At 40.8% G+C, this 24,890-nt stretch overlaps 1 protein-coding gene across 6 annotated transcripts; it reads right to left on the bottom strand.

Annotated features, from left to right (window-relative positions):
• On the bottom strand, positions 1-20,398 carry LOC129214547 (myosin-1B). 6 transcript variants are annotated; one of them, XM_054846386.1, is made up of 38 exons: positions 20,180-20,398; positions 19,944-20,087; positions 19,443-19,599; positions 18,830-18,857; positions 18,615-18,732; positions 18,443-18,535; positions 18,266-18,329; positions 18,085-18,183; positions 17,876-17,979; positions 17,656-17,794; positions 15,349-15,467; positions 15,100-15,249; positions 14,356-14,526; positions 13,332-13,659; positions 12,638-12,711; positions 12,256-12,343; positions 12,052-12,169; positions 11,130-11,253; positions 10,917-11,053; positions 9,965-10,220; positions 8,162-8,404; positions 7,880-8,056; positions 7,649-7,794; positions 7,471-7,561; positions 6,993-7,382; positions 6,220-6,346; positions 5,206-5,324; positions 4,686-4,882; positions 4,105-4,288; positions 3,852-4,017; positions 3,555-3,679; positions 2,971-3,279; positions 2,666-2,869; positions 1,639-1,764; positions 1,373-1,543; positions 1,182-1,286; positions 807-902; positions 1-153 (listed from the first exon to the last, which is right to left on the bottom strand). In XM_054846386.1, the coding sequence occupies exons 1-38, from the start codon at positions 20,381-20,383 to the stop codon at positions 1-3; spliced, it is 5,844 nt and encodes a 1,947-aa protein (XP_054702361.1). In that variant the 5' UTR covers positions 20,384-20,398. The 6 variants fall into 6 exon arrangements, with proteins under 6 accessions (XP_054702361.1, XP_054702362.1, XP_054702364.1 ...); XM_054846387.1 differs by having other exon boundaries at positions 13,350-13,659; XM_054846389.1 differs by having other exon boundaries at positions 12,638-12,709; positions 13,354-13,659.
• Between the last annotated feature and the right edge of the window lie 4,492 nt (positions 20,399-24,890).

Genomic DNA, 24,890 nt, shown 5'->3' with positions numbered 1-24,890 from the left:
TTACTCTTCACTTTCTGACTTCTTGCCAATTTCACGGCTTTTTGCTCGGAGCTTGTTGATCTGTGACTCTGCAATGTCAGCCCGCTCCTCAGCTTCCTCCAGTTCGTGCTGGATCTTGCGGAACTTTGTGAGATTGACATTGGACAGCTCCTCCTGGGGATAGGAAGACACATAAAATAGGTTTTAAAATGTTTAATAATGTTCCTGCTGTAGCACTGCTCTGGACATGCTGTAGTATTTTGCCTTTACATAATAATAATAAAAAAGAGACTGTGAGTTAGTATGTAATTCTCTCTAATGCTTCTAGGAAGAATCCAAAGAAATAGCTTATACACTAAATGTTTAGATGCTTAATAAGATATACCAGGAATCCCCCTCTGGATATGAAGTGCTAATGCATTTTGGAATTTTTGAATAATTACATATAATTACAGTTATTTCCAGTAAATCATTTTCCATTTATTTACTGCTATAAAATTATGTATTAAAAAATTTTAAGGTAATCTTTTTTTCTGCTTGGCAGAAATATAAAATAAAGTGAAAGGAAGCACAGACCTACTCTGACAATGTTGACCAGGGCCTTTGCTGCTTTTCCCAGTAATGCAGTAACGCTCATAGAAAATATATTCCACACCCCTCTAGGCCCCTGAGCTGTTCAGCCAGAACAGCTGTTAAGCTGTTCATTCTTGAGTGCCCAGCAAGACAAAAAAAGTTAAGCGTTTGAACAGAGTTACACAGGGGGAAACATCAATACAGAATTCCACCTCCACATGGATGGAACTGACTCCGCACGCAGCAATACTTACAGCCTCCTCAGCTTGTCTCTTGTAGGATTTCACTTTCATTTGAAGCTTGTCCACCAGATCCTGGAGCCTGAGAACATTCTTCCTGTCTTCCTCAGACTACAGAGAAGGACAAGACAGACCAGCACCTCTTTGCCTCTCCTCTTTAAATGCCCTCTACATGAAACAGAGAGTATCATTCCTTATAGATCATTGCTGTCCAGTAAGGCAGAGGTGATAAGCTAGATCTTCCTAATATGACCAGAAAGATAATTTCTTCTGATGTTCTCAGTCTTCTCCTTTTTAACTATGTGACTCAGGACAGAAAGAAATCCCTAAGGGCTACAACTGGCTTCCTGTAAGAAGGGTGTGTGAGCCCAAGGACGGCTCCTGCCTTACCTGGTAGGTCAGCTCCTTCACCCTCCTCTCGTACTTGCGCACACCCTTCACGGCTTCAGCGCTGCGCTTCTGCTCAGCATCCACCTCCCCTTCCAGCTCCCGCACCTGCAATGAGAAGACCATCTTTGGAGCTTCCCTGGGATCTCTCCAAGGGACGTGCTCACTCATGTAGAAACACCAGCCCTACGCACTCTGGCCTCCAGCTTCTGGATTTGCTTCTTGCCTCCTTTCAGTGCCAACTGCTCAGCCTCATCCAGACGGTGCTGCAGGTCCTTCACCGTCTGGTCCAGGTTCTTCTTCATCCTCTCCAGGTGGGCGCTGGTGTCCTGCTCCTTCTTCAGCTCTTCTGCCATCATGGCTGCCTGATGAGAGAAAAGGATCAGAGCCATTTTGGGGCTGGAGACAGTTTGAGGGAGAATCCATCCACCATCAGCACTCAAAGGAACCCCCGACTCACATCAGTGATGGCCTTCTTGGCCTTCTCTTCAGCATTGCGGGCTTCCTGGACTGTTTCTTCCATTTCACCCTGAATTTGGGCAATGTCTGTTTCCAGCTTCTTCTTGGTGTTGATCAAGCTGGTGTTCTGTTGAGCAACATCAGAGGTTTGTTTTTGTTAGCTCATCATTTCAAATACAGAACATACAGGATTTAGAATTATTTCAGACATAATTATGTGAAAAATCAATACCACAGATTTTTCTGTAAAATTTCTTATCATTGGCGAACAATGTTTTGGGTTTTTTTCCAACAATTAATTTTATTTAAGTTGAAAAAGAGTACTTAAAAATATAATCTGTGCCACATCTCATTCACCAAAGCTGGCACAGGAATGTAATACAAATAGTGAGGGAAGTCAGTGAAATACCTTATTTTCAACATAATTAGGGAAGAGTAATGCACTATCATCAACTGAGAAGAGAAAAATTTGTGATGTCGATAGGATGGATTCCTTCCAAAATCTTTTCAGCATTTGAAACCAGACAGATTTCAGCACTTGACTGCTGGATGACTGCTGTGACATGTAGCTTATGTGAAAGTTTCTTGACATGGGCTACATCAGAGCCAGGAGTTGATGCCCACTTTCTTGCTAGAGTGGACAAGGACATTTTTGAAGGAATATGAGGATTCCCTAGTGCTGCATTTCAACTGAGCAAGGAATGAATGTTGCTGTTGTCTCAGAGTTTCAGCCCCTGACTGTTCAGATTGCAGACAATTTGGCATGTGTGACAAAAATAAACGGGTCCCTGTTACTAAGTTTCTTTACTCTGTAGATTATGTTGGGAAGCAAAGAAGGCAGAAGCATGGATTTCATCAAATGCAACCTGGGAACACAGCCAGTGTACACACTTTTTCAGCAAAGATCTTTTTTAGTATCATGATGTTACTTCTCGTCTTAGAAGTTGACCCTCTAGTGCTGACTAGAATATAGCATACAAGTGTTTTCCTACTTACCAAAAGTGCCATTTCTCACAAAGTGACCTCACCTGGGTATGGAGGAGCTGCACACGCTCACTTGCATCCATCAGTTCCTGCTCAGCCACCTTTCTACACCTTTCTGTTTGTTCTAGAGCTGCCCGTAGCTCCTCAACTTCAGCCTGCAACAGGTTTGCTCTGCGCTCCACCATGACCACCTGCTCCTTCAGGTCCTCCTGGGTCCTGAGAGCATCATCCAAGTGTATCTGGGTATCCTGTACACACATTGAAAGAAATTATAAGCATATTCAGAGCTCTTTGGCACTGAAAATATCAGCTAAGACATTTGTCTATAGGCAGCTTTTGTTCAACTGACCTTGAGCACTGCCTGTGTGTTTCTCAGGTTCTTTTGTGCCTCTGCAGCCACGCGGTTGGCATGGCTCAGCTGGATCTCTATTTCATTCAGGTCTCCCTCCATCTTCTTCTTCAGCCGCAGGGCTTCATTCCTGCTCCTGATCTCAGCATCCAGGGTGCTCTGCATGGACTCCACAATTCTGAGGTGGTTTCTCTTCATCTGGTCAATCTCCTCATCTTTCTCTGCTATCTTCCTGTCAATCTCAGACTTCACCTGGTTGAGCTCAAGCTGGAGGCGCAGGATCTTCCCTTCTTCATGTTCAAGGGAAGCCTGAAAACCAGGAAAAACCCAGATAATTATATAAGTAACAATGTCAGTAACTTCACACGAACTATTCTCTTGAAGAATAATGTACGGCATGAGGTCTGAGACTGCAGGAAAGGAAAAAAAAAAAAAGATTGCCGTGTATCCACAGACTTAAATGGTGTCCCAAATCCTATGATGCCTGTGCCTGGAGTTTATTGTCAATGCATATAATTTCATAAATGGTATCTCAGGTTGCTAAACTGCATTGTAAGTAAACAATTAAGAACAGAAGGCTGCACCTCAGCTTCCTCCAGAGCAGCCTGGATTTCAGATTTCTCCTGCTCAATCTGCTTCTTGACTTTCTCCAGCTCATGGATCGTCTTTCCTCCCTCGGCAATCTGCTCCGTCAGGTCGGAAATCTCCTCTGTGGGAACAAAGACCAAACGCCTGGTCAGGCACAGAGCAGAATGGGAAGGGCCCTGTCGCACCAAGGTGACAGGCATCTTTGCCGACCTGCAGGCAAGGACCCATGTGGAGCGGTGGGTGGTGGTGGATAGTGAGAAAGCCTGGCCGGGAGCAGAGGGCCAGGGACTTACGCTGCAAGTTCTTGTTCTCACGCTTCAGCGTTTCCAGGTGGTCCAAGGACTCCTCATAGGCATTCTTCATCTTAAACAGCTCCGTGCTGAGAGCGCGAGACTCCTTCTGGGAGGCTTCCAGCTCAGCCTGCGTTTCCTCATACTTCTGCTTCCACTCTGCCAGGATCTGAAGAGAAATGGGCCGTGAGTATGGACGTGGCAATCAGGAGGGGATGCTCTGCCCAGGAAACCCGAAGGCTGGAGCCCAGAAGACCTTGTCAAAGTTCTTCTGCTTCTTATCCAGAGCTGCGCAGGCAGCATTTGATCGCTCCACGTCAATCATCAGGTCCTCCACTTCATTCTGCAGCCTCTGCTTTGTCTTTTCCAGGGAAGCACATTTGGCATTGATGGCTTCGACGTGTTCCTCTGCATCCTGCAGCCGCTGTGCCAGCTTCTTCCTGGGAGGAGATAAGCACAGCTTAGAGAGGAGCCAATTTTGTCCTGTTCACCTGAGGGCAGTTGCCCACTTTGCGAGCTTTGAGCCTAGCGCTTTTTGCAGTGTTTTTTCTGTTCAAGACTGCATGCAGACTAAAGGGTCTATCACTTCTGTGCACCTACTGAGTATTCGGCCTGTCTTTGCCTTTCTAGCCCTAAAGGCTGTGCTTGCCCTTCCAGTCTACACTTTTGCCACAGCACACTGTTCCTCTCCCTCCCTCTCTCCCCTTTACCGCAAACACAGTATATCCCTGCCTTCCTCCCACCTCTGTCCTAACCCACTGTTGGAGACTCCCATTTCCAGTTTCCCTTGGCACTCGCAGTCTTCTCCAGCCATTCGACATCCCACTTCCCACGTACTTGGCCTCCTCCAGCTCCTCCGTGCGCTGAATAGCGTCCGTCTCGTATTTGTTTCTCCACTGGGCCACTTCGCTGTTGGCCTTGGACAGGGCACGCTGCAGCTCCCCCTTGGCTTCCTGCTCCTCCTCATATTGTTCCCGGAGCAAGTCACAGTCGTGGCGAGCAGACTGCAAGGCGTGGGCCAGGGCGTTCTTGGCCTGGGGGAAAAATAGTAGTGTGACAATGAATGGAAATATCCTGGGAAATCTCCCATGTTGATGGACACTGGATTATTCTGCTATAGGAATGATGGCAAACTACTGGATGAGAAAGGAGGATCTGGGAATCTGCAAAAGAATTAAGGTATAGAATGCAGAGAAGGGGGAGGAAATTTAATATGGGAAGACTTGCACTGAATGACTAAGTAATTATTTCCCCCCCCACCCCCATCTTGTTGATTCTGTGATTTCATATATATCTGAAGCTCCTCCTAGACAGGAGGAATCTAATGGCTAAGACAGAATTTGGAAAGCCTTCGCACCTTTATCTCTTCCTCTAGGTGCCTCTTGAGTTCCTCAATCTGTTGGGTGAATGCCTGCTTGCCTCTGGACAGCTGAGAAATCAGAGCATCTTTTTCCTCCACCTGGCGTGAATATTCACCTGGGAAAGTTCACATGAGTAAAAGTGACTTATTTAAAAATAACTTATTTTATGACATATTTAAAAGTGTAAACCTTGATAATTAAATGCACATAAAACCATTCTGAATTAAACAAAATTTTATTTCTTTCATGGAATCCTGATCACTGATACCTATCCATATCTCTGAGTATGTAAAAGTATTTATTTTAGAGGCAAGAAATGAGATACATCATGCCCCCTTATCCAATATCTGACTAGTCTTATTAGATGTTTGCACTAAATCCAGTGGTCACTTCAAGCCCTGAGCTTATAGAATAAGTACTATGTTGCGGACATGCTCAGGTATATCACTGTCTTCTCCTGAATGTCTCCCGGGAAGCAGATGGATGAAGTCTAGGTTATGAGATATATGAGGTCTTCTTTGAAACTCCAGTCATCGAATCATAGATCAGTCCAGGTTGGAAGGGACCTTGAAAGGTAATTCAGTCCAACCTTTCATGGGAAAGGTAGCCTACATGAGATTATCCAGCATCCTGTCCAGATGTGTCTCGAAAACCTCCAGTGATGGGGACTCTACCACACCCCTGGGGAGGCTGTTCCAGTTCCTTGATCATGTTGTTGGTCCTGCTCCAGGATGTCTGTATCTTTCTGGTACAGGGGAGGCTAGCACTGGACACAGCACTCCAGGTATGGCCTCACCTGTGCTGAGTAGGGGGAAGGATGACCCTCTGTTAGCCTGCTGGCAACATTTCTTCTAATGCAGCTCAGGATTCTGTTGGCAGCCTTTGTCACAAGAGCACATTTCTGGATCATGTTCAACTTAGTTTCCACCAAGACCCCCAGGTCATTTTGACTTTTTTTTTAAAGCCACAGGTTATATACTGTGCTCTCTTAAAAAACACAAATGTCTTACCAGATTCTGTTTGTAGCCGAGCTCTCTGGGCACTGATGTCATTAATTGTGCGCTGTTGTTCCTCCCCCTTTGTCTTAATCTCACTGAGCTGATCTTCTAGGGAGTGACAAATCTTCTCCAAATTTGCCTATTTCCATGAAGAATAGAATGAAAGATGATTGGTGGTTCAACACATAATTACTGAGAATCTGAAGTCTTATGAAGGCCAAAAAAAGAGACCAATGATTTAGAAGTAAAGTCAAAATGTCTCACTTAACCAATATATCTTTCTATGACATTTGCATCCCTAATTTGAACATTTTTATAAATTATTAATGTACACTCCACTTTTTCAATAGATAAAAAGGATGATGGGACACTGTAATATGAAGAATTATTTTAAATTTATGTTTGGCTCAGTGATTATGTCATTGAAGTATTTAAGGGAGGAAAAGAAAAATAGGAATAAAAAGGAAAGGGTAGGAGTAATTTCTATTTTAGAAGAAACTAAAAACTTGATAAGGCAAGTTCTTTCATTTCACCATCATAAAATTCTGAACCAAGCAATGAGACCCTATAGTTCCTTAGCACCTTAGGTCAGGTGCTTCAGGTGAAGTTTTTTAGCTCTCACCCAAAGGACACAATATATTATTATAATAATACATAAATATATAAACTCAAATTCAAGTTGTAAAGTGCATCTATTTATTTTAAAATATGACTAACTTAAATTTCTACATTAAAATATAAATACTTGATTATGTTTGAACTACTACAAAGAAGTATTTCAGTACCTTGGCTTTGGAGACGGACTCCATGTTACTGGCCAAGTCGTCAATCTCCATCTTCAGCTCACTCTTCTCCTTCTCCAGCTTCTGCTTCACTCGTTGCAGGTTGTCGATCTGCTCCCCAAGCTCAGCTGTGCTGTCCGCGTGCTTCTTCCGCAGGGCGGCAGCCGTGGCTTCGTGCTGCAGCGTGGCCTCCTCGAGGTCGCGACGCATCTTCTGAAATTCTGCCTCACGCTTCTTGTTCATCTCCATCTGAGCTGCGGTAGCTCCTCCTGCTTCTTCCAGGCGCTCGCTGATCTCCTCTAGCTCCCTGGAGAGGTCAGCCCGATGCTTCTCTGCTTTTGCCCGAGACGTTCGCTCAGCCTCAATTTCCTCCTCCAGTTCCTCAATACGAGCCTGGGGAACATTAGGGACCCTTCACACCCATGCCCTCCTCCTGCCTCACCTGAGACTGGGGGAAAGAGGAGAAGGGACAGAGACTTGCCTGCAGCTCCTTGATCTTCTTCTGTGATTGCATGCCCAGGGCTTGCTCATCCTCAATTTTGCTCTGGATCTGGCTGATTTCAAAGTCTTTCCTTTAGGCAAAGCAAACCATGTTAGAGCTCAAAAGGAAAAGACAAGTGCACCAGCCCAGCACTCGGGTGCCCCACAGCCACGCTTACTTCTTCAGTTTTTCATCCAGCTGCTGCTTATCGTTTTCCAAATCCATTATGCTGTCCTGGGCCATCTTCAGGTCTCCTTCGAGCTTCCTCTTAGCTCTCTCAAGGTCCATGCGCAGTTTCTTCTCCTGCTCCAGGGACCCTTCCAGCTAAAAAGAGCAAGACCATCAGTGCTCTGCCAGCCAGGTCTAACTCCATACCTGTCCTCTTCTTGCTGTATGCCTGTGTGCTTACGTCGTCCACTTGCTGCTCCAGCTTGGTTTTAGCTTTGGTCAGCGTATTGACTTTGTCCTCTTCTGCCTGCAGGTCATCCAGTGTCTGCTGATGGGCCTCTTGGAGAGACTTCTTCTCTTTTGTCAGCTTGGCGATGGTCTCGTCCAGGGCTGCCATCTCCTCTGTGAGGTTTTTCACCTTTGAGAAGAAGGGAGCACGTGTAAATAAGGGCAGTAGATACAGAAGTCATGTAACATCACAGTGCTCTTTTCTGGAGTGAGAGTGACAGGTTCTGCCTTGTACCTTGTTTTCGGTGGCATGTTTTTCCTTCTCCACCTTGGCCAGTGTTAACTCAAGGTCATCAATATCTTTCTTCAGCTCTGAACATTCATCCTCCAGTTTCCTCTTCTTGGCTGTCAGCTCAGCGTTCATCTCTTCTTCATCTTCTGCTCTCTCTGTCAGCTCCTTAATTTTGGCTTCCAGCTGGATTTTGGTTTTGATGAGCTGGTCACATCTTTCCTCAGCATCAGCCAAACCATCAGCTTCCTACACATGATTCATAAAACAGTTTTCAAATAATTATTTTTTCTTATGGATTTTCAAAAAAGGAATTATTATTTTCAAAGAGCTTTATGATGTTCTTTTTGTAGTTAAAACTCATTGGTATAAGAGCATTGATTTGTTTTGGACTGCCTCCAGCCCAGAAAATAAGGGAATATATTGTCACACTATAAATAGAGGCTCTGAGCATTTTTTTTTTTTAACTCTTTAATTGCTCATGGAATTCCAACATTAATTTGAAGATAGAGCCTGAAATCAGACATGGCAGTATCTCCCTTGTATCTTTTCATCATTTTACTCTGTTGCATTTGACTGGACTGGAAACTGGCATAGATTTCTACTGAAGAGAAACATCTAGGCAGATTTTTTAGCATACAGTATTTAAAACCTGAATGCTAAAAATTCCAACATTCAGATGAAAAAATAATATTACAGCTCTCCCCAAAAGATTTACTGAGCATGAATTTAATTTCTAGTTTTGGTAAAATTTTGTGTTATGATCACTGTTAGAAAGGCAGTAGTTGAATCAGGCACATTTCTATCCCCCGTGGTCAAGAAGAACAGTTTAGAAAGGAGACTGGTGTTTACCAGGGGCTGTATCAGTTACCCGAATTTACATGCATTCTAAGATGCAAGTTACTAAGAAGTAACTTATTTTCTACATACTGCTTTTCTTTTCCTCTTTCTTCTAGTGAAAAGCAATGATACCATCCAGGCAGAAGACTTTTTATAGCTCAGCAAGATAGTTAGGTTGGGGTTTGTCTCATCTAGATTTAGATATCTGCCATGATATCAAGATCCAGTCCATTCAACCAAAATTTTATATTTTTGGATGAATTGTATCATATTCAGAAAGGATTATTTTCTCATTGCTGAAGACGAAGAGAACCTGAGGCTGCTAGCTCAGATGTAGACTTTTAGGCTGTACATATCAAAATGGGGTCAGATTAATCCTAATCCTTGCTAGTAAAGACGGTTTTAAGGGGGTTATTGTTGCTACCTTTTTATTTCCAGGGAAAAAGGGGAGAACTCCACTTTCATCACCGTTTTTCCTGAAGAGCCAGGGACCATAAATGCTAGAGAAATGCCTGACACTCTCAGCCCCTCCTACTCCACCTGAATTCACTTCTGATTCTCTAAATAAAAGGTGTTAACAAGACCTCCAGATTAACGTCATTGATCAGATGATAACATATCAAAATTATATAGCATATAAAGTTGTATGAAGACATGATAATTGATACTGTAAGTTGCAGTGTATGATTTAAAATGTCATACTGTAAACTGTAGTATTTACTAACTGGAAATTAGTAATCAATCTCTCTTGATTTAAAAGTGTAAGGAACCAGCTGCAATAATTCATTGTGAACTTATTAATATTTGTAGATTTCAGATTAGTTTTTCTAAGTGGTTTTCCTTTGTATTTTATAAAATATGTCTATGCTTCTAAAATAAATACTGTTCTGGGATAATGTGTCTGTTGCTGATACATTTGGGATCATTTTACACAGGACATTACAAGCCAAAAACTTTAGCAATACTTACAGCCTGCACTTGGAGCTGCAGGTCATTCTTCTCCTGCAGCAGGGCCACCATTTTCTCCTCCAGCTCCTTCCTCTTTGCCTCAGACTTTGCAAGCTCTTCCTTGGTTTTCTCAAACTCTTGTTTCATGTTGGCCATCTCCTTCTCAGATTCTGCACTCTTCAGCAAGGGCTTGATCTTGAAGAACAGCTTCATCCAGGGCCAGTGCTTCACATTCATGAATGCACGAACGTTGTACTGGATGCAGAAGATGGACTCCCTGAAAGGTAATTAAAAATATGTTACATATTTTTAAATATATAATACATTTTTAATCATATGTATTGATATGTATAACATGAAGTTCTACATATAATGCTTTATATAGTTCTATACATCTGTGTGTATATAAAATATTCATTATATATTTAATAATATATTAATAATATTAAGTATATTTAATATATATAAAATTATATATGTCTAAAGAAAACTCCCTAGTTTTGTCAACCTTTATAGACAGTTTTGAAGTCCAGATGTTTGGCTCACTTTCATGGCCAAAGATAAGGAACACCTTCAGAAGGTGACTTGGCCCCTTTCATGAAAGTTATCCAAGGGAAGCAGATACTTCTCTTGTGCTACAAAAATGTGCTTCTCATCTTGGATTATAATGGTAATAATTAGCTTAGACTAAATATCTGCTTTCTGGACATATATGTAACGTAGCCATTTACTGAATTTAGCAAAAATTAGTACAAAGAGTGATTTAGGAAAAAAAAAAATCATCATTTTTAACTTACATCAGGATTTTATACTGTTTCATCTACTGCCAGTGTATACTCTGAAATACATCCATATTGGTAAACTGAATTAATGATAAATAAATGAGATTTGGTGTGAAGCAGCTTATTTTCAGTTTTGTTCATGTCTTTGGAATCTGATGAGAATTGGCCCAGCAGGCCATATAAGTATCTACCTCCTCTCCATCATTTTCTTGAACTCCACTCTCATCAGGTAACCTCTGCACATGGCCTGTGTGCGGGTGATGAGCTGTGCCAGCTTCTCATCCCTCATCTCCTCCAGGAGTCCCAGCAGCCCAGCTTTGAAGAACACCTTGAGAATGAGAATGTTGCAATACATAAGTGTCAGGTATTGCAAGCACACCACATCTGTCAAGCAGCATTTGTACCTTGGTGTGGCCAAATTTGTACTGGGTGTGGTCCACATCGATTGACCCAAGGAGCTTCTCAGAAGCCTTCTTGCTATCAATGAACTGTCCCTCTGGGATAGCGCTGGCATTAAGCACCTTGTACCTATGGGAGGAAGTAAATATGAAGAAGGTCAGATTCCTGAAAGCTCAATCAAACCTGTGCCAACTGATGCCATTGTTAAGATTTTCTGAAGGGGCATGAAGAGTGGAAGAGAGGTGAATAAGTCTGAATTCTGTCCTGTTGTTTAGAAATCACATTTTCATGGCTAAACATGTTTTTAGGAAAAACCTTGCACTTTCCTTAGTCCAGAAATTCTTGACACATAATGGGTACTGATTTCCATTGGGTAACGCTGACATCTTTCACATGGCCTGTTATCTAATGCCTTATCTCCAAATGAGAACTTTATGTGCAACAAATTATGTGGAGAGAGGAAGTAATAGTGGCAGTACAGACTATGTGAGTATCTTCCAGCTGATAAGAAGCAGCAGCAAGATCTCTTTATTTTATTTGGTTTTCCAACAAGTTAGTCTAGAATATCTTGTATTTTCTTTATTAACTTTTCTGTGCTGATGGCTGCAAGTCATCTTACTTTGCTACCCAGAAGTTAACAAAGTCTAAACTAATCGACTTCAATTCTGGACAGTTAATTAAAAATACTTTATCCCATACTAGAATATGAATCAAGGACAGGAATAATTGCCTTTTGAAAATTCCTGTTCTTCTCATTAGCTATAGAAAGACTCTGGATGACTAACTTTTGGACAACTGACTTTTGTATGCCTAAACGTAGGTACAATAAACCCCTGCCATAACACCCACGGTAGTTAAAACAATTAGGAAGTGCAAATTATTCAGCATTGGTGGATATGGTGGAGGGTGGATGACATGGAATCTGACCTCTGTTTAAAATCTGCATAGAGTATTCTGCTGGGGAATCCCTTCCTGCAAATTCTAATCCCTTCCAGCACGCCGTTACACCGCAGCTGATGCAGCACCAGCTCATGCTCCATGGCACCTAATAAATGACATAATGAATTGGTACTTCATTGTACTGCACAGAGAAGAACAGATTTATCACATCTTTGAACGTTAACAACTTACCAGGTGTTTTTGTTTCATTAGGAATAAGGCATCGCACAAAATGGGGATGTGTGCTTCGGAGATTGCTCATCAGCTTGTTTAAATTTTCCTTAAGAACAAGAGCAAAGACTTGGGTTTAAAAATGTCACTTACACAATCTCAATATTATATGGAGTAAAAACACTGCGTGATCAGTATTTTTTTTTTTTTACAGAGCTTTTGGACATTTCTGAAAGAATACCTCTAAGGATTCAATGAGACTCCTTCTTTAGTAAGAAGCACGTGGCTTTATCCTTCCTGAACATAAAGACTTTGTATATTAGATAAATCTAAAGCTTTCTGAAATGAATTTTGATATTTTTTTCACAATGCAGTAATATTTATAATGATTATTCTACAATACCCGGAAAAGAGCCGAGACAGTCTGGAAAGAAGAACCCTTCTTCTTGCCGCCCTTCTTGCCACTGCCACCACTCTCTAAACAATAATATTGTTTGAAAAAGAAATGAACAACAAAAGCACGCAGTTAGAATCTGAAGGACTTTGTGTGTTTGTCTTAAAAAAATAGAAAATGCAATAATATGATAAAAATTTGTAAATGCATACAGTGTTTAAAGTTACAGTGGGAGACTTGATTTTTTCAGATGATAGCAGAATGAAATCTAATAAATTCAAGCTGAAGTTAAGAAAATGCAAACAGAAAGTAAAATGTAACATTTTGTATAGTAAGATATTTAAGGAATTAAATAAATCGCTAGTGAATACACCAAATGCAGTCTTTATGTATCTTTACATCTAAGGGTATGCATAAATTTAGCAGCATGTTGATACATTTTATTGTGTTCCCTGAAGTATTTGGGCATGCCCCTTATTGCAGAAATCTGGTTTGGCAGCTAGCCTGTGTTAATGTTGTAGTACAGCTGCCTGGTCTTAAAGCCTACAGATCTATTAAGGTCTACAGGGAAATGTAATATCCTTTATTAGTCTGAGTGACTGAGTTCCAACAAGTAGATGAGGTTTTGGTTTTCAATTTTTGAAATATAAATATTATTGCAAAATAGTATTACAAGATTTTTTCCTGTAAATTATAGCAGAACTGATTTCAAAGAAATCACCTGCTTCTGCCCCACCAACAGAGGCAAAGAGTAAAGCCAGTGTCTTCAGGGATGATTTCTGGTACAGCCCAACAACAGTTTCATTCAAGGGATCCTTGTTCTTCTCAAGCCAGCCAGTGATGTTGTAGTCCACCGTGCCAGCGTAGTGCACCAAGGAGAAGTGTGCCTCAGCCTTGCCTTTGGCAGGCTTGGGCTTCTGGAAGTTGCTGGACTTGCCCAGATGCTGGTCATAGAGCTTGTTCTTGAAAGAGGTGTCAGTTGCCTTGGGGAACATGCATTCCTCTTCCAGGATGGAGAAGATGCCCATGGGCTGGAAGAAATAGCAACGTGTGAAGAAAGCAAGCATGGAAGCAAGAAGCAGAGAGAATGTATATGAGAGAGGGAAATGGAAGATAAAAATTATACAAAAAACTCTCCTTAGAAAGTGTAATCTTATGTTTTTCCAAAAAGGGCATTTTGTTAGTGAGTATGCCATCAGTTATGTGAAAACAAGCTCACCCATAAGTCTCAGGATTGTGATGTAATAAAGATTTAGCATGTAGAAATTCACTGTGTGCATGTTAGTTGAATATTGAAAGCAAAATGAATTCAGATGTAAGGGCTAACACTTCCTAAATGCTTTTTCTTGGAAACAAGATAGAAAATTTCTTTAAACATATTAAAATAGAAGTTGCGCAGTGTATTAACCACTCAGCACACATTTAAACAATACACCCATGAACTCAAGAAAAGGGACTAGGACTGAAATTTTTGCCCCACGTGAATCGTATGTACTACAGATTGTATGTACTGCAGATTAGTACTACTAATCACCTGCATGACAGAATCCCACAAGCAGTGAAATGACAAATGAAAACATGTATGAAATTCTTCCAGCCCAGAAAAAATCATGTTATGTGCTGTATTAAGTGTGAGTGCCACACATTAGAGTGGTCTAATTTGAACACAGAAGATTCCTTTTACATTTTACATCTGGAAAACTATTAAGTGTGTAGGTCCCAAGAACCTTCTCAATGAGCTCAATGCAGGCAGCCAGGTCCATCCCAAAGTCAATGAACTCCCATTCAATTCCTTCCTTCTTGTACTCCTCCTGCTCCAGCACGAACATGTGGTGGTTGAAGAACTGTTGCAGTTTCTCATTGGTGAAGTTGATGCACAGCTGCTCCAGGCTGTTGAACTGCAGAATGCAAAGAGATTTATTTGTGATGTTCAGTTCCAGGAACACTTTTCATCTTCCAATAGGTTTTATTTTCAACCCATTAAGGTCTCCATGATTGGGATCTTGAATTTCTAGTCATGAGACTGGGCAGGTGACTGGCATATTCCATCCTCTGAAATATCTACTCTTTCAGGCCCTGGCACTATCTCAACATATATCTGAGTTCTGGAAAGAGTTGCAGAGCTTAGTTCAAGTCCATCTGTTTGAATTTGTCTACACAGCCCCAAGCATTCAGAGGGAACCTGGCTTCAGCATTAACAAAATCTTCCTTCAAGATGGCATATTTTAACTTCCTCAAAATCTGTCTCCGCTATTACCTATCAGTTATTAAAAATTTTCATATCAGTTTTCAATGCAATTTTCACTTTGACATGCAACAACAGACATCTGTAAAAACCTGTAGTCCTTGTGGAATAATACATACGATGAGAACGATACCTACATAACATTTCTACAGAATGTCACAATTCTCCAATAAATAAAAACAATCCTGCCCCTTCCAGGAAACTTGTACGAAGATCCTCCTCTTACATCAAAGATCTCAAAGCCAGCAATGTCCAGGACACCAATGAAGTACTGTCTGGGCTGCTTTGTATCCAGCTGTTGGTTGATGCGAACAACCATCCACAGGAACATCTTCTCAAAGACAGATTTTGCCAGAGCACCCACTGAATTGTATACCTAAAGAAAAGTAACAGAAAAGTTGTCATCGAGAGCAAAAGAGGAAGTTCAAAGTTTTTAATTCATGTCATTTGTTTTCTATCATAACTTGTTTCTTACCTGCTGCACAGTTTGACCCTTGGTCACATACTCATTCCCAACCTTGACTCGGGGGTAGCAGAGGGCCTTGAGCAGATCTGCTGAGTTCAGACCCATCAGATAGGCCGCCTTGTCAGCAACTAAGGAAACAAGCATACAGCAGGATCAAGTATTAGCTCTCCTGTAAACATATCTTGTAGTAATTCAGAATCATTTCTGCAGAAGCCACATATACTTTAAGTCACATACTTGATTTACTGATTTTTCCCATAATTTAGATGATTTGTAAACATAAACATTCTACCAAATTATTTTACAATGAACATGCAAATTTTGAAACAAGTGACTAGAGAGACAAAAGAGCAAAGGGCCATGAAAATGGCAGGTCAAACAAATGACTATTTCTGAATAAAGAGAAAAGGAAACTAGTTGGTAGTGAAATACACTGTACTGAAAAATATAGTCAGTGAAACTCTACTGCTGTGAGAGAGAGATTAGTGAACTATTATGCCAAAAGATGAATTGGCTATCTCATACAACTTTCATAGTGGGACCACATTCTCCCTAAGCATAAATATACCTATGATATAAATATGATCAGAGGGCAGGAGCACCTCCCCTATGAAGACAGGCTGAGAGAGTTGGGGTTGTTCAGCCTGGAGAAGAGAAGGCTCTGGGGAGACCTTACAGCACCTTGCAGTACTTAAAATGGCGTACAAGAAAGCTGGAGAGGGACTTTTGATAAGGACATGGAGTGACAGGACAAGGGGCAATGGCGTTAAGCTGAAGGAGGGGAGATTTAGATTAGATATAAGGAAGAAATTCTTCCCTGTGAGGGTGGTGAGGCACTGGAACAGGTTGCCCAGAGAAGCTGTGGCTGCCCCTGTATCCCTGGAAGTGTTCAAGGCCAGGTTGGATGGGGCTTTGGGCAACCTGGTCTTAGTGGAGGGTGTCCCTGCCCATGGCAGGGGGTTGGAATTAGACGGGCTTTAAGGTCCCTTCCAACCCAAACCATTCTGTGATTCTATGACGATATGATAACACATATAGGTCTTCTCCAGCTCTCATTTTCTCTGAATCTAGACTATTAAATACAGTAGAGCACTGGATATACTCTGTGATCACTTTCCATTTTGCTATCTGTCTTTTCTCAAAGTGAAGATGATAGCGAGCACCAGTACTATTTAGAGTCCTTTAATGTGAGAAGGCCAAACCTCACTACAGAATATATATGTACAGATGCTAATTTTGAGCTGCTTTTATTGTATATATTATTTACAACTAAGTATTTAATGTATATTTATCAGTGGAGAGAGTAAGATATGAAAAAAGAACAACTTATGTTTTATATTTTGTAGAGTTATTTTTTAATAATTATTCATCTAATTCTGTTATACTTTTCTATAACTCTTTCCTTTGGTTATATTCATTCAAGGATGACAGCTATTATTTGTCACCTATTCTACTATTACTGTTCATCATTATCACACTCATTGCTATTGTATTCCTTTCAGTCATTTTCATTTATGTATTAACTTCCCTAGAAAAAAAAGATATAAACCACACACACTAAAAACCAACTCAAGAAAAAAATCCCTTAAAAACTGCAAATAACTCTGGTTTCATGGAAATATGCCCATGAATTTTTAAAGGAATGCACATTTGAACAATTCTAGGCAAAGCAAATGCTATAGGCATATCTTAGATGCCTATTTTTCAAACAGAAGTCCTGGAGACATGCAGAGACTCTACAGAAAATGTAGAACATATGAGCCACAGCTGCAGTATTAACTGATGTTCCTTTTTAACCCCCTGTGTAAAATGAAGTAGCACAATGCTCTCAGTTCAAGCATCGTGAATTGTCTCCAGAATACAGGCTTTGGGGCAGAGCAGCTTCCAGCTTCTGGCTTCTTGTCACCTGGAAACACCACCATTAGGAGGTGACTAGAGCTGATGGTAGATGATAGTAGCTACCTGGGTGGATAAAACTGAAGTCAGTGAGCAGAGTGGCTCCTGGTTCTGTGCCACATCTGGGAAGCTGCCATTCAGTCTAGCCGCAAAGCTTGCTTTTCTGCTGCCTGACTCCTACTGTGTCAGCCAATGGAAGTGTGCTTTAGGATTCACTGGACCTTATACTATTATTTTGCATAGTTCAAAATAATCTGCATCTTCCGCTGAGTTGTGTTCGTCCAGCAAAGTCTTCTGGTAAGGACACGCTTGTATCTGGCGAAATGCGCAGGCTGAGTCAATGATTCTGACCCTGAATTACTGCCTGTGTTAGCAAGTGTTCCGGTATATACTGTGCTCTGGTTTATATCATGCTGGTACCTTCTGTGCCATCTGGCTCTGCCTGCTCCTCACGCTGCTTCTGCTTAAACTTCAGGTTGCCATAGTGCATGACAGCTCCCGTCAGCTTGTAAATGGCTGTCTTCTCATCAGGAGTGAAGCCCAGGATGTCAATGGCACTCTAACAAAAGAATCGCTAGAGTAAGTACCATGCCTGCTGAAGGTCAGAGCCTGCCTAAGAAAACTTCCGTGCGTTACTTACGTCCGTGGCCATCAGCTCTTCCTGGTCGTTAATGCTGGGAACCGTGATCTCACCTTGACTCACATACTGATAGTCATACGGATTGGTGGTGATCAGCAACATCTCTGAAAAGAAGGACAAAACACATACAGATCAAATGTCATTGGCATGTAAAGGAATTAAATGTTGTTTTGTGACCTTCATCTGGAGAAGTTTGTGATCCTCCCTACCAATTAGCTCCGGCTTCTTGTTGGACATGATCTGATAAAATATGTGGTAGCTTCTTTCTGCCTTGAGCTGGAAAGTGACTCTGGACTTCTCCAGCAGATCTGTCAAGGAAGGTAGGACAGAGTTAGCATAAGAACTGAGGAAGGCTGGAAGGAAAGGGATCAGGCCAGGAGGGTCGCTTACATGTTTCAATGTCAGCAGAAGCCAGTTTTCCTGTGGCACCAAAATGGATTCTGATGAATTTACCCTGAAAGAAGCAGGAAAGTCAGTTGAGATCTCTTTTATCAATCCTGACTGCAAGAATATTCGAGTCTGTGTACTGGTACAAAAAAAGTAATTTTGTCCCAGGCAACAACTTACAAAGCGTGAGGAGTTGTCGTTCCTCACCGTCTTGGCGTTACCAAAAGCCTCCAGCAGTGGGTTGGCGCTGATGATTTGATCCTCAAGTGTCCCCTGAAATAGAAATCTTATTGTCATGATATAGCTCATAAATAAATTTGACAGTTGCAGATTCCGACCCCTAGGACCGCACCTGCATTTTGCCTGATTGTTGCTGCTCCTCCTTCTTCTTCTCCCCACTCGCTGCAATTGTTGCAAAGTACTGGATGACACGCTTTGTGTTCACAGTCTTCCCTGCACCGGATTCTCCGCTGTCAAACCAAAGAGAGAAGCAGAGAGCGTGTGGTCAGGCAGGAGGTCCCCTGGCACCGGGCAGCCCTGCAGGGACCCGAGCAGGGGTGTACATACGTGATCAGGATCGACTGGTTCTCGCGGTCTGTGAAAGGGGCAGAAAGAAAGATACTCTTAGCAGTTGACCTGGGTAACACTCAGCTGAATGAGAAGTAAAGCTGTAAATGGAAGTTCGGGCTTCTCCCAAGTCTAAAAGTAGTTTAAGCAGTCCAAGACTACTCTATTCCTTTCTAGGTCCCAACAGATGAAAGTATAAGTCAAAATGGATGCATAGAGCTGTTAGAGGCATGTGGTCCTCAGACAAGCTGTGTACCCACTTGCCCTTCACATAGTTGTCATCAAGAAATCTAATCAAATTGCGTATCTGTATTCAAAATAGACAATTATATGGAATAATAATTCTTTCTGTCCCATCAGTGGAAAAAAAGTAGTAAACAAATTCAAGTATTATTTCTGCAACGGGAGAGGTTACAATTTCATATAATAAGGTGCAAATAATAGACAGTGCTGAGTCCATGAATACTTCTGGGTCAGTTGCACTTGAAATTAATTCCTGCGTAACTCAATCAAGTTCTCAGTCATACAGCTCTGTGGTGTTTTTAGCTGGCTTGTCACATGCTCCAGCGGGGCTTTTTGTTTTATATTGCTGTGAGGGAGGTCAAGCACTCACCAGTCAGCATGAACTGATAGGCGTTGTCAGAGATGGAGAAGATGTGCGGAGGGGCCTCCTGGCGCTTCTTGCCTCGGTAGGCCAACACCACCTCTGGGTTGTACACCGGCAGCCACTTGTAGGGGTTGACAGTGACACAGAAGAGACCTGAGTAAGTCTGTAAGGAAGGGGGACAGGATGCTGATTTTGGAGACCTGAGGAGAGTTGCGGATATGGCAGAGGTGAATGATGTTCAGGAGAGACCAGGGCAGTGAAAGAAAATAAAGTGGGGGAATGACCTTTCAGAGAATGGGTGAGTTGTAGCATACGACAATGAAAGGTAAAATTGGGAAGGAAGAAGAGGGAGAGGATGTAGACAGCAAGAGGAGAACACATGCAAGAAAGAAAGAAGAAATAGAAAAATGAGGACAGAAGAAGGCAAAAAGCCAGGAAACTCTTTAGAGAGATTGAAAAGTATCTTCAACTCCTCAAAAGCAGGAATTGTCTCCTGCTGGTACTTACGTAGATCATCCAGGCTGCATAACGCTCTTTGAGGTTGTACAGCACAGCAGGTTCATGGAGGTGGGTCATCATGGCCATGTCCTCAATCTTATCATACTTTGGAGGATTCATAGAGAAGATCTGATCATCCTTCACGGTAAGAGTCTGTCAAAGAAAAGAGTCTGTCATCTAAAAGTCCACAGCAGGATTAAATTGTATTCTCATGCCTTGACTTTTTTTATTTTTTTTTTACTCACTTCTCCACCTTCAGTCTTGACCATGACCTTTCCTGCTTCTTTGCTCTGGATTGTGCTTTTCACATAGGATTCCTTTGCATGTACCACAAAGACGGATGACTTGGCATCAAAAGGCTTGTTCTGGGCCTCGATTCTCTCCTTTTCTGACTTTCGGAGGTAGGGAGCTGCCTCCCCAAAGATGGCCATCTCAGAGTCTGATGACATGGCTACTCTTTACTAGGGGTAATGTAGCAAGTATCTGTGAGGGTAGAAAATAAATTACAATAGCGCATGATGGAAGAAACACTCCTACAGCACAGTGGTGCTCTGCTGTATGTATCAACTGATTGACCTGACTCATTTTTTTGCTAATTCAGAGCTCTGTTCTATAATTTTCTTTATTTCTGGTTTATGTAAGCAGATCTCTATGCCTACTGGACAACTGCATTTACAGAGACATGCTTTCTGCGGGTTTTTTTTCCTTCTCATTTGTGGAATTAATGGGATAAACAGATCATTTCCAGGATTCCAAACACTGCATTCATTTGATATTCCCAATTTTGGAACTGTGAAAGCCCTCTTGTGTCTTTTTTCTTTAGTACTTTTCAGACTATGAGATTTGTTTACAATAAAGAGTGGAAGAGCTGCCATACACTGGATATGCAGAGAGCTAATAATATTAGCACTTCTCATTAAAAACATTCCTTTGGGATAAAATAGCCCAAGTTGTCCAAATATTTCAATTATTCCACAGATCCATCAGCTAACAAACAAAGCTGATATTCTCCACTTTGATCTTTTACATAACAGAAACCTAGTAACCTTACATTCATTCACTACAATTTAAAAAAAAAAAATCAGTAACCCTGTAAATTATTGCCAAACAATTGTCTTGACTGAAAAATTTCATGCAATTGTGAAGCTACATTTTAGCTATATTGTTCCACAATTAATACTGTTCCAAATTTAGCCTTTTTTTTAATCCTAATTTTATCTAGGTTCATCATCTACAATTTGGATTTTGAGTACATTTCGGAATAAATTAGGAAGCTCATTTCTCTCTCAATCCTTTCACTTATGACAGACCTCTAGGTGAAAATCAAATTGGTTAACTTTTCCTTGAGAAACAGTTTCACTTTGATTGCAGGAAAGATATTCTGATCTCTGAATATTTTTTAAACTCTTTTCTGAACTCTTTACCATTTAGCAACCTCATTATTGCAGCATGGGCAGCCTAACAAAAACAATATTTTAACAATGATCACAGTATTTTTGTACAGCGTAAAACTTGTTCCACTCAATATTCCACTGCTTACACATGAAAAAAAATTGCTTTTCCTTCTTAGCAAGCAAAGACAGACTTCATGACACAACTTAGTGTTATTAATTCAAATGCATGGGCACAATCTCCTGACTGATGGTTTTGTTTCTAATTACATGATTTTCCACTTTGTTAAAGTGTTCTTAATCAAATGAGACCATTTCACAAAATAATCACCTAAGGTTGTAAAACGGACCCAGTCTTTCACCAGCAGTTTTAGCATTGCCTGTATCACCTCAAATTTTCTTACAAGATTCCTAACAAGAATAATATTAGCATATTATATATATATTAGTATATATTGTGTTAGTATGCATTATACTATATTAGTGTATATTATCTACATCGCATGTATATTGTATTTTGTGTATAGATATTGTATGCTATTATTAAAATGTTTCTTTATGGTATTATTACAATGTATAGTATATATAGTATGTTAGTATACATTATGTCAGCATGTAATATATATAAAATATGTCAGTAGATTGCCTTTTTAAAGTATTTGATAACTATTTTCTTTTGACTATTTTATATGATTTTTCCTGAAATCAATGATATGCTAACTCTCCTCCACTTATTCAAAGCATGCTAGTGATATTATTTACACATGATAGTTTGTTGACATTTTATAATTTTGAGGGATATATTCCAGTGACAATGTTTGAAAAAATAATATAAATTAATATAAAAATTAAATGTTAACAGTTAATTTTCCTGTGTGCAAATATTTAAAACTTTGAAGTTAGTTGCTGTTCCATATCTCTTTTTCTAGTTATCTAAGTAGGTATCATCCTTTCTTCATTTCCTTGTGATAATTAATATTTGCTTATATAATTATATCACAATTGTGCAATACTTTCATAGGTACAAGCAAGCTTATAAAGAAACTCAGATTGAAATGTTTTCTTTTAGCACTTTGATGTTTTGATACACAACATTCTAACTGCATTCCTCAAGCTTCCCTGTGAAAAAATAAAATATTAACATTATTTGAAAATGTATGTTTTTTCTTGTTGCTTCACAGATAGTGCCAGTGACCCTTGATGTTTGAGCTAAATTGAAAAAAAATAAATTGTTGCTTCAAGAATATATTTAATTTATGGACAAGTAATCGGAAACTATTTCCTGATGGGCTTTTTCTTCTTAGGACAGTTTCTCCTAAGCTTAGGACCTAAACTCTGTTAATGTAGGAAACTACTCTCTATAAAGAATCCTGAGGAGTATTTAGGCAATGCAGCAGTGATCAGTGCTTTTAAGACCACTGTCTTTGAGAATCTTATGGCAAAGATATTGGCAATCCAGCCCAATTCTCATACTGTATTTATACAATGGACATAAATATAAGGAATACAGGGATTGCCAGCACACCTGCTTAGAAGTCCTACCTTAGAGCATCTCCATAATGAATAAATCAAGATCTTACCTTTTATGAGACAAGATGCAGACTGGATGCTGGTCAATACTGTAAAACAGAATTAGCAACTTTCTTCTTACTACTGCACAGAATTCCAGAGAAAATTTATAGACAGAAAACATATGGATGCCTTGAAAGCAGACTAAAAATCCCAGCTGACAGTGGCAGTCCCCCATTGAATGAATGCGAGCGTCTGTAGGAATGCATTGGTGCTTGTGGAATGCAGGGCCAGTTTCCCTTCATCCCCCACCTCCCCAGTCCAGGGCCTCTGACACTCTTACCTTAGAGATTTCTGAGGAATGACAAGACAAACTGATCCCAGGGTACTTTTATAGGGTCTAATCTGCATACGTAGACACCACCTCCTCTTTCTTAGGTCAAAACATTTCTGGCAATCTTAACTCCTAGCAGAATTGCCATTCATATTAGAAGTGAATGGATATAATTAGACATAACAGGTCTGTGAATCAATCTCCTATAAATAATTTGACAAGAGAGCCTGAGAAGGGGGGGAAGCAGGAGGGTGTGCTTAAAGGAGATGAAGGGGGCTACATAGGTACTGTAATCCATCGGATGCTGACTTGAGCAGAGAAAGTGAAGAGTAAGAGCCAGTGTATTGTAACCAGAAACATGTAGGGATAGAAAGGTGGAGGTACAGGCTCCTGCATGCTGCAAATGCTCTGAATCTGCAGTGTGGAAAAGCATGAGGGATTCTACTGATATGCAGGGTTCTTTTTAGAGGAAGGAAATCCCAATGCAGGAGGAAGCATCTGAATAGGAACAGAAGTTGTAGGAGTGAGAATCAAGGGTTGATATGAATGACCAAGTAGTAAAATGGACCAAAAAAGCCAAAGCAAGAAAAGGGGGGAAGGATGAGTCTGAATGTAGTCATAAGGAAGGATATGTGATTAAGGAAAAGGAAGTAAATAGGGGTGAGATTCCAAGGGGGTAACAGCAAGTCACCAAGGATCAATAAAAGGGCAAAACAAGTTAAGTCTAGAGTTGAAGATAGAAGCCTCTAAGACTGAACTCACTGAGTTAGATCCCAGAGGAAAGGCATAGAAATCCAACTCTTGTTTCTGGGGCTGAAGGGTTTCAAAGGTCATATGAACAAGACTATGGAACTGTTGTACTGAACTTAACACATGTAGCCTACTGGAAGGAGGAATAGGTGCTGTCTCAACATAGGGGAGTCATTCAGCACTCCTTTTGCAGGATAAGTATGCTAGATGGAGGGAAGGATTAATAAATTTACATTCTCTAGAAGAGAAACAGTCATGTCCTCTGCTAGTCTGGAAATGAGGTAGTTATTGTTAGGAGCTGAACCCCATGTTAGTATGTGAAAAAAAGCCAATCTACTGTGCTGATCCCTGGGATTTCCTCACACAGATTAAGGAGAGAGTTACACATGGCCTGCAAGAGCACAAGAAGGGGATTGGTGAAAAGGGCAGTGGAATCCTTGGTTTTATTGAGAAACAATTTCATCCCCATGCAACAGATCTTGATTGTTTGGGGTTTTTTTCCATGTGTTGGTCTTCACTTTCCAAATTATAGTTCCAAATTACAGACAAACACGGCAATCTGAACTGAATCACTTCTCAGCAGCTTCACCTGATCCCATAGCGTACTGCCTCCCCACTTACAGCACCTGTTGTACTCCATTCCCTCTTAGCATCACCTACTCAGAGGGCCTGATAAGAAAGCAAGGAAATTCCTTCCTCCTCTTCTCTCAGCTGATTCTGTGATGGCACTGTAATCCTGGGGGTGGGGAGGAAATTGGCAGAGGTCAGCTTCACATTTGGAGTAAATTCACACTGATGAGTAAGACTGAGGCCTATGGTTGAATGCTAACAGCTAGATCCTAACCTGAATATAAAAGATCACTTCTTTCATGTCTTTAATGTATTGTCTGAGAACTGGAATTCATTGTGAATTTCAGCTATATCAATGACTCTATGTGCTGTCTTATTTTGCTGGGGTATGCAGTTTTGACC

Source organism: Grus americana, chromosome 18 (assembly GCF_028858705.1).
Source record: "Grus americana isolate bGruAme1 chromosome 18, bGruAme1.mat, whole genome shotgun sequence".
In the NCBI taxonomy this organism is placed as follows: Eukaryota; Metazoa; Chordata; class Aves; order Gruiformes; family Gruidae; genus Grus; species Grus americana.
Note: the sequence above shows the minus strand (reverse complement) of the source record. Positions and strands in the feature narration are given on the sequence as shown.